At 46.2% G+C, this 9,649-nt stretch overlaps 1 protein-coding gene across 1 annotated transcript; it reads left to right on the top strand.

Annotated features, from left to right (window-relative positions):
• The first annotated feature begins 1,470 nt into the window (after positions 1–1,470).
• On the top strand, positions 1,471–7,745 carry SPTSSB (serine palmitoyltransferase small subunit B). The gene is made up of 2 exons (XM_042881282.1): positions 1,471–1,551; positions 6,318–7,745. Exons 1-2 carry the CDS (start codon positions 1,517–1,519, stop codon positions 6,589–6,591), a joined length of 309 nt encoding a protein of 102 aa, XP_042737216.1. The 5' UTR covers positions 1,471–1,516; the 3' UTR covers positions 6,592–7,745.
• The last annotated feature ends 1,904 nt before the right edge of the window (positions 7,746–9,649 follow it).

The raw sequence follows: 9,649 nt of genomic DNA, 5'->3' as shown, positions 1-9,649 counted from the left end.
CCTTCCAGTTACCTTCCATTGGGAAAAGATGCAGGAGTGCCTCCCTGCTGTACGAGATGGGGTGGGACAGGGAGAATGTGCTTAATCTGCATGCCTGCTGCTGTGTATTCACAAACGCTTGAGGACGTTTGTTTTGCACATCAGTATTACAAGCACGGCGCAAATAGCTGCCACGAGAGCAATTCAGGCAGCCCTTGGAGCGCATCCTGGATGCTGCGGTTTTGGCAGGGAAATGCAGGGCAGCTCTGTGCAGCGTGCGGGTGTTTCTCAGGATGGGCAATGGGGTGAAAGAGTGCCCAAAAGGTGCTGTTGTCACTCAGTGCCACGGGAGTGGCTGGGATGCACGACCCAGTGATGCACGGCACCAAGGCTCAAGCTGTACTGAAGTGCAGCTTCTGCTGCTTTAGAGGGATGTCAGCACAGCAGTGCAGTGCAGCAGTGAAGAGCTGCGTCCTGTCCCACTGCCAGGAGAGCAGGGACGCTTCTCATCTCCTCCCCTCCAAAACTCAGTGGTGGTTTTGCTATCCCCCACACATAAGGGGTGTCCTCTATCAATAGTTCAGAACAGTTCGCTCATAGGGATGAAGTGTCTTGCCAAGGAGGTTGCTCCTTATCACATCTGTGGGGTTAAATAGGTTTCTGAAAAATGCAAATCCCCCTTTTTATTTCATATCTGTTGCAAGCATCTCACTTTGTGTCTCTTTTCACCTCATGGACTGATAACCAGCGTGGTGCCACGCTGCTGCCTCTCATCATTGCCCAAGGGAAATGCCCAGGGGAAATGCATGAGAGTTGGGACCTGCTTGCACCAGTACCTGTCAGCACTGTACAGGATTCACCTTCTCATGTTACACACAGTACAAAAGCAGCTATTGTTTTCAGCTCCTGCTGGAAGGACTCAGTCTGGATGTCCCATCCCTGCAGACATTCAAGGCCAGGCTGGATGTGGCTCTGGGCAGCCTGGTCTGCTGGTTGGTGACCCTGCACATAGCAGGGGGGTTGAAACTCGATGATCATTGTGGTCCTTTTCAACCCAGGCCATTCTAGGATTCTATGAAAATACATTTGAAAGTAAAGCTTTCTGAAGCCCATCCTTGGATATTTTGTGGGGCGAGCAATGGGTCACGCTGCCTTCAGAACTTCATCTTAAGGTCCCTTGAAGGATCTGGCTGAAAGCTTTGAGGTCTTAGGGAGCTTAGGTTAGCCCCCATGAGCAAGGTCACGAGTCCTGTAAGATACCCCACAGAAGAGTTCTGCAGAAATTCTAAATGTTTTAAGTCTTTGCAGTGCAATCCTGGTGCTGGTCTCTAGTTACAAATCTGAGGTCATGTTGGGAATCAGCTTTCTTCAAAACCATGTTCATGTGTCCACTGACGATGCAGGGAAAGCCAGCCCTGATATCTCACCATGCCAATTCATGTTTCCTTCCCCAGCAGCGCTCACCAGCAGAGCTCAGCTCAGCTCCAACACAGAGTCCTAACGTGGGGAGAGGAGCAGAGCCCGGAGCACACTCAGCATGGAGAAAGCTGGAAAAGAAGGAGCTTGTCAGCCGTAAGTACAAGATAGCTGGGTAGGACAGCATCTGAAGAAAGTTCTTTGAAAAGTTATTTTGGCATGAAGGCTGGCACAGGAAGAAAACAGGACAAAGGTCCTCCAACCTTATCTTTGTTGCAGAGGGGGGTCTCTGACCAAATCCCATTGTTCCAAGTACAGATGTGTCCAGGCAGCTCAATGACAGCTCCAAACTGGTGCCTATGGCAACAGTACTGACAAAAGCATGTGCACATGGGGCCAGGTTTGTGTTCAGAGCTGCAGAGGAGGAAGCTGAGCTTGGGTTTTGTGCAGGTGTGGCACAGCCATTCCTGTAGTGCCAATCCATCACTGCTTTGCTGCCTTACTGGAAGCTACCCATGGCAAGTGGATGGCTGCCTGTCAGCAGTGAAAGGAGTTTGTTAGACTCCTGAGTCTTGTATGTATTGTTGGCACAGGATGCCCATGGAGGTGTCCAAGAACCGTGGAGATGTGGCACTGAAGCACGCAGTCAGTGGGCATGGTGAGGATGCACCTGGGGATCTTGGAGGTCTTTTCCAACCTTCATGATTCTATTATTCCATGTAGTTTAATGTTTTTTTTTTTTCTTTCAAATGAAACAAATGGCAACTGTGCTGCCACAGATGTCAGCAGAGAGGGGGGTTTGTGCTGACAGGTTGGGAAGCTGACGGGGAGCCCAGGGTAAAGCAGAAATGTGGCTGAAAATGCCATTGCCGTTACTTCTGCTCCTGAAGTATTTTTCCATTCCTGGAAGTCTGGTGTTTTTGCAACTCCTGGCTGCCGTCAGAGCATGTTGACCAGCGCTCACAATGGCTGAGTCATGGCTGGTAGTAAAACATCACCGAGGCTGAACTTCATTCAGGTGTTGGGTGCATGAATGGAGACAAATAAGTGTGTGCACATGGAGCTCACTGGCACACTCCCTGCTCCCTGGAGGATGAATGCTGAGGAACAGAAACCATAAATAGTAATAAACACACAGTGCTGCTGTGTGTTTTTACTCCAGAATTACAGGAGAGGGGATCTTTATTAAAATCTTTATGCAAAGATGCTTGTAATGGTGCCTAATAGCCCATAATGTTGACGGGTCATTGCTGTTCCTTTCATTGATGCTCTTTATCTGGCATTACCTCCCTGTGAAGAACAAGCTTTGGGGTGCACTTAAAATCTAAGTACTGCAGGGCTGTGCTCAGCAGGAGGTGGCAGGCAGTTTGCTGGGCTGAGCTGACACTGTGGCCAGGGGCTGTGCTGCATGCAGGGATTTGGAGCAGCACAGCTGCAATAGAGCACAGACCGTGTCCCCAGGCAGTGCTGGCGCTTTGATTTTCCACACCATTTTAACTACTGCCTCATCTAAATTTCATCCCCATTTCTTCCCGATTCCTTGTCCACAGGACCTGCATTTCATTCATTATGCACCGTTTGGTGCTCACTGAATAAAACATATTAAAGCAAGTGCACGAGGGACTGGGAATGCGAATCCCTTTCTCGTTCCATTTGCATTTCTCAGAGATGTCAGCCTACATAAAATCAATGGGGTCACCCCAGAGTTATGTCAGCACTAAGAGGGACAAGACTGGTGCCTTGGAGAAGTCAGGACAGGCTGTCTGAGTAACAGCAGACAAAAAACCTCTGTCACAGTCAGATTACAGATGAGAACAGTTAAAGCCCATCTACAAATTCTTTATCCATATTTTTCAATATCCAATGGACGTGGCTACCCATACTTCCAGTAGCTGAAATGACTTGCCCAGCTCCCCTGCAGGACTGTTTCCTTCCAGAGGAAATTCCCAGTGTGTGCATTTGGGCATATGTCCCTCGGCCCCCAGAGCTACAGGCTGAGTCCCCAAAACTCTGTCACACAAAGCAGAAAAGCTATAGCAAAGTACTTCACACTGGCATCTCTAAATCATACCACCCAGCACTGCCATAGCACTGCGAATCAAGATTATTAGTACCATTATTTTTTATGTTAAGCATGCCCTTAAATGAAACCTGGCATACTTTTTTGGGTGATGATTTATCTTTTCAGCTGCCCTAATCAGAGACGTGTGTCAGCAAGCAAGAAAATCAGGTTGCCACTTAGAGCAATAAAAGCTGCTTTACAGGTTTCTCTTCTTGCCTTTTTCCTTGGAGGTGAAATTGCTGAAAATAACTGGATCGTTGCTTAATGGTTTTATAAGCTGAATTCTATTCATTTTACTCATAGCTGGTGGTAACAGTCCCATGCCTTCTAAACAGGAAGGCATTTCCACAGCGCAGCTGAATACTTGGATTGAAATCTGTAGACAACTGAGTGCTAAGCTGAAGTTCCCTGACAGCGCTTTATCTCCTCCTGCACTCAGTATTGTACACTGAGGAATGTTTAGCAGAGGACCCTTTCAACATGGAGCTCCTGCTGACTGCAGCTTTAATGTCATAGAGCCCTATAATGCTTAACAGCACAAGCAGAAGCTTCTTTAGGACAAGTCCTGTTTAAAATGCTTCTGATAGCACTGCAGCTAACTGGTCTGGGTGGAAGGCAAGAGGTGTTGAGCTTTGGGGTCTGGCTCGTGCCTCAGCTGATGCAGAGGGGATACCTTCAAGAAAGGTATCTGTGCCACAGTAACACAGTGGGTTCTGGTATCTCGCTATCTGAGCAGCTGGTTTAAGAGAGCTTCTTCCTTCTCATCTATATTTTCCTTTTATAAATTATGCATCTAGAGCTGCATTATTCCAAGCCACCCCCCATGCTCCTGCTAACAGAGGAAGTCTGGGTGGTTAGGTGCAGCAAAAGTGTTTGTGGCGAGGACACAGACTGTAATTTGAACATCTTTTACTTATCTCAACCTCCATCATTCTTTTGGAGGTTACGCAGCCTGCACGCAGACAGCTCGTGCTGGAGGAGCAGGGCAGCAGGAGTCCTATTGCAGCGCGTGTTGCTTGGATCAGTGACCGAGATGAAATAAAGTCCTCAGGCTAGAGAAATTTAGCAAAATTGTTTTGCTGTCTCTGGTATGAGTCAAGAGGTCTGCTGCTGATTTACTTCATGCTGCATTCATGTATCCCTCCAAAACAGCACCATCTTCTCAGTGACAGTGCTCAGCCTGCAGCCTGGTCCAGTATCAGTGCAATCAGCCTGGGGAGATGTTTTGTTATTTTGGCTCTTCCTTCTCGCAGTGAAGGGGGTCAGCTCTGCATGATGTCCGTGTGTGCATGTGCTGCTGTGGGCAGAAGGCTGCATTAGCCCACGACTCCTCCCCAAAACCCACAGCCCCAACAATAGCTTGGCGAGGTCAAGCAGCACAGCAGAGCCCTGCAGCTCTCCCTTGGTCAGGCTTAGCAAGTGTTTACCCAGAGAGATATGAGTTTAACTAGCACAGCTATAACCCCAGTGTAAATAGCGTAATCCTAGATAGCAGAAGAGGGCCCTTATCATCCTACCTTCAATCCTATAGGCAAGGGCTTAACCTCTTCATTGAAAAATGCTGCTCTTTCTGCAGAAGGTATAAATAGAGACACTCTTGGCTCTCAGTGAGTCACAGTTTGCCAGCTGCGTCATTTTTATTACAAGCTTTGCAATATTTACAGGGCTCTAAGGCCTCTCCTGAGTCTGGCCTTGCAATAATTTATCCGAATGGAATCATCTTCCATTCATACCAGGGCAGAAGCCCACGGCAGACCTTTCTCCCCAGCCTGTACCCTTGCCACTGCTGGAGGTTTAAAATAGAAGGGCTGTGCCAAAGCACGGATGGAGGGAGCTGGTAGGCTTCCTGGAGAGGCAGCTGTTGCTCAAAACCTTTGCACATCAGTCCTGAACTAACGTGTCAAGCCTGGTGTTTTAGGCAACAGATTGCAGACCTAAGTGATGCACTGGAAGCAGGACTGAAGTCTGTTGCTTCCTTTTGCCACGAGCTAACCTGTTTAATATGCATGTCCTTAAACTCAGCCCTGCAAAAAGCCTCATAAAGGAGTTCAGCCTTGTAGAGTTGCTCAGTGTTCTGTCCGTTTTCTCTAACTATGGTTTCAGCCTGAAATTAAGGATTATTCAAAATACTTCAAAACAACTTGTAACTAAAAAAAAGAGTGGAAAGCAAAGCTCATTTCCTAGTTAATACTTGCTCAGCCATTCTCCTTTGTGTGGAGATGGGAACAGTGAATGCATAATGCTATTACCTGAGAGGAAATTCCTTCCTAGACTTGTAAATTCCACTGAATACTCTTTTAATCTGTAATGTACCTGAATGAGCTGGAAAAAAAGATGTAATTTGAGATGACTTTTCTCTCCTCTTTATGGCTTGTCTTTGCTTTATTCCCAACAGTTGCAGAGTAATAACAGATGATTATTAGAAGAAAGCAGTCTTTACAGAGCAGCCCTTTTAATTTCATCTTTGCTGCAAGGACTGAGAGCCTGCTGTCAGCACATATGGAAGCTGGCCCAAAGCCTTCCCTTTTAAATGCCTCTTACCCTGACTTGCACCTGAACCCTGCGCCTTTGCAAGCTAATGCAGTTCTAATTCTTACTGTGCAATGAATAGCCAAACTCATAACCACCATGCAGGAACTGAGTGCCCAACTGATACAACTTGAGTAACTGCAGGCAGCAATTCCCAGAGCTGCAGGCTATCTGCCTCCACCCCAGGGCAGTTGAGGCAGGTGTTGGTACCGATGCACTGCATTTAACTTTAATTTGTGTAACAATTACAGGTGGGATTGGACTTGCATTGGTTTTATCTCCAGGTCCTTTGTTCCACTGCAGCCACAATCTGAGCTTCTTATCATTACAGGTCACCGTCTCAGAACCACTGGAGCCTGGCGATGGATATTAAGCGTGTGAAGGACTATATCTACTGGCTGTACTACCAGTACCTGCTGATCACCTGCAGCTACGTGCTGGAGCCGTGGGAGCAGTCCATGTTCCACACCATCACAGTGACTGTTTTTGCAATGGTGGTGTACACGGCGTATGTCTTCGTCCCCATCCACGTCCGTTTGGCTTTTGAGTTCTTCTCCCAGATATTTGGGGTCCAGCCCGACAGCACAGTGTCCGTGGTGAACTGAACTTGGCTGAGCAGTGGCCAGCAGCTCTCGCAACATCTGAAATTCAACATCTTCTACAACCTTGTGTATTTATTCTGAAGAAGTCTGGCAGTTACGAAAACACCATTTTCTCTTACAAAATACGGCTCGCTTAATCACCATAGCTGACAACCAGAATAATGCACTGCCCGCTGGCTGCACGGTGCTGGTTAAATCAAACCAGGCCAGCTTTTGTTGTGCGATAATGAAACACATCCTCTGGAATGCAACACTTCCTCGTATTCCACTGCGTCACTCTAAGAAAAATAGTCATGTACCACGAGTCCCCTGCATTCAAGAGCACCTTCTAGTCTCTAGCACCTCCAGGACTTAACTTCTTTGGCTTAACAGAAGGCAGGCAGTTCAGAATTACGTGGTTTTTACACTTCCTGCACCCTGATTTTGCCATATTGGCATATGGGAACAGCAGAGGCTGCTGAGGATGGCTGTGAGGAATGGCATTATGGAAAGACGTTCAGTCAACAGAGTACTGTGGCAAAATACACTGTGCTTCCCTGACCCAAGTGAGTGAATGTAAGGAGATGAGTGAAACGCAGCACTATTTAAGTGCTGCTGTCTGGTTATTGGCTACTGGATTTTAATGGATAAGAAATTAGAAGAGAAAGTGATATGACTATGAACTTGAATCCAGCTGTCTGCATGTGAGCTGCTGCACCTGGTTTTAGGTAGTCTAAATAAGATAGTGACAAATCAGCCTGTAGGTGATCTTGCAGTTTGCTGGAAATGATGCCAAGAAACAAAACGGGCTCTGTGTTGGTGCAGCTCTGCCACCCCTGAGAAAGGCTGAGCCGTCCCTTATTTCTGCTCCCATTCACTGAGGCAAACAAAGTGCGGCACCAGGGGAAGATGATCCAGTAAGTAGAGTGGAAGTAATATTTTTAAAACTGCAGGGATGATGCCTGAGTGCTTCAAGAGATCTCCTTTATAAAGAAGAAATGAGATTTGTTTTAATTGCCTGCGAGACATCTCTCAAACAGTGGAAGGTTTGTTGGTTTTTCACTCTCCGTTTGAAGCAAATATCAATGCCAAATGATAAGTTATACAGTGCATGTATCAGCTGATGCTACTGTTATTAAAATGAGAAGCGTGAAATGTAAATAGCAGCGCTTCAAAGAATGATGCCTTCCTATGTTTGTTTGGAAACTAAGACATGTTTTGAAGGTTGAACAGATCTGAACATGTGTATGCAGTTTTTCAGAAAACAATAAAAATTTACTCTTTGGAAACAGTATTTCAGTGCTGTGGGCTCTTGCCGTGTGTTCTCCTTGCTCATGGGTACACTCACATTGCCAATACAAGCGGATCCCTAAAGTGGATGAATTCCCTTGGGGGCAACCACTGCCTTGCTTCAAATTAAGGCAAAGAGTGGCTGTAGGTGCTGGTGGCACAGCAACTGAAGGCTTTAGGCTTAAGTGAGAGCTGAAGGCTGGCTGTCCTTTTGTTAGCCAGCAACGGTTATGTACCAAGCTGCAATCACACTTAATGGCACTGGAGGAGGTGGAAAGTATCAAGTACCCATGAAAAAGTCTATGAAAGCAGACTATGAAATAGAATAAGAGTAATAACCTGAACATCGGGGTGAAGAATGATTGGCCTAGCTATTTGGTGCTTGAACTGAAAATAGCTCCCAGTACCTATCCTCCAAAGATTCTACTTTTTAATTAGATAATGCGATGAAGCAAACGCCGTCACATCTCCCCATCAATCCCGTTTCCAATCACATCTCATTCTCTGATTTCTCAGAAAGGTTATTTGTTCCCACTGGCATCAAACACAACCTGCCTGCTCCAGCAGCACAAGGAAAAAAAGCTTTCTTGTAGGCATGCAAAGGCCTCATATCGCCAGCAGCACACGCCCCAATGTAGTGCTGCAATTTAAACATTTAACTTAAAGCAAACAGAACAAGCAAACAAGCAAAAGGGAAATTCCACTCATTTCTCATGGTGGGAGACCTATAAGGCACTTCTCTTCCCTCTTAATCCTGTTAGTTACCTGCATTCAGCAGGAGGTGCTTGGGAGATGGCCCTTGAAGCCTCACTTAACCAAAACCACTTTTTTTTCATGTATGTTATCAACCCGTTTACTAAATTTCACTGGAGTTTTTGGGCAGGGGGAATAGAGAAAGTAGAGACACTGCTGAAAATCCCCAAATCTTTTCACTCTGTAGCTACTTATTACTCAAAATGAGCAGGTTCCAGGGGGGCATCCTCAAAGCATTTGGGCATGTGGCAGTAAACAAAACTTTTTCTTTTTCTTTTCTTTTTTTTTTTCCAAATATAAGAGAGAGGAGGCAGGATAGCAATGTCCACAGCTTGAGACCATACCAGAGCTTAGGAAACACTGCCCCAGATTTGAAATCCATTTCCCCACAGGTGGAACCATTCATAACTTTAGAAGGCATTTTATCATCAGACTGCAACTGAACATCATGCAGAAGCACTCTGTGCTGTAACAGCACCCAGCCAGAGGACCAGGCACAACTCCATTGGGAAAAGTGTAGTGATAAGCTCTGTATAAAACACCTTGGCGAGGCTCCTTTCTCCTGCTTCATTATTTCTCCATTTTCCCAGTAGCTAATTGTTCCATTATTGCCCTATGCTAGTTGCAGGTCAAACTGACCACAGCAGCTGGAAGCCTTTACACCAAAAAAGGCAAAACATTAAGAGTAGACAGAACCAATTAAACAAACAAAGGCTGAAACAAAAACCCATTTCAGCTGCATTCACCCTGAAAGTACAAATGCATCATTAAATTAAGCACCGGGACATTTTGGGGCTCAGCGGTCAAGCACTATACCTCCCTTGTTTAAAATTCATTTTCTTAATTTCGTTTCATCAAAGCATGCATTTATCCTGCCTAAAGGTTTCCTGGCCAATTTCATGGCTCACCTCCCAAATCCATTGCAGAAGGTGACCAATGTGCACGTGTCCAGATAAGGAACCTCCAAAAGCACTCCCAAAGCCCTCCCAGGCAGCCTTTGCTGAAGGCTGCTAAAGAAAGTCTCCCTGGACTGTCCTTA

The sequence above is a fragment of the Lagopus leucura genome, unplaced genomic scaffold, assembly GCF_019238085.1.
Source record: "Lagopus leucura isolate 7727_CA_CO unplaced genomic scaffold, USGS_WTPT01 Super-Scaffold_100029, whole genome shotgun sequence".
Classification (NCBI taxonomy): Eukaryota; Metazoa; Chordata; class Aves; order Galliformes; family Phasianidae; genus Lagopus; species Lagopus leucura.
The sequence above is the reverse complement of the archived record's forward strand: the minus strand, read 5'-3'. Positions and strand labels throughout refer to the sequence as shown.

What these genes read in the sequence shown, in the direction of transcription:
- SPTSSB (XM_042881282.1), top strand. Translation starts at nt 1,517, where the DNA reads ATGGAGAAAGCTGGAAAAGAAGGAGCTTGTCAGCC. An exon ending in AAAGAAGGAGCTTGTCAGCC is followed by an intron (nt 1,552 to 6,317) that starts GTAAGTACAAGA and finishes TTATCATTACAG; the next exon opens with GTCACCGTCTCAGAACCACT.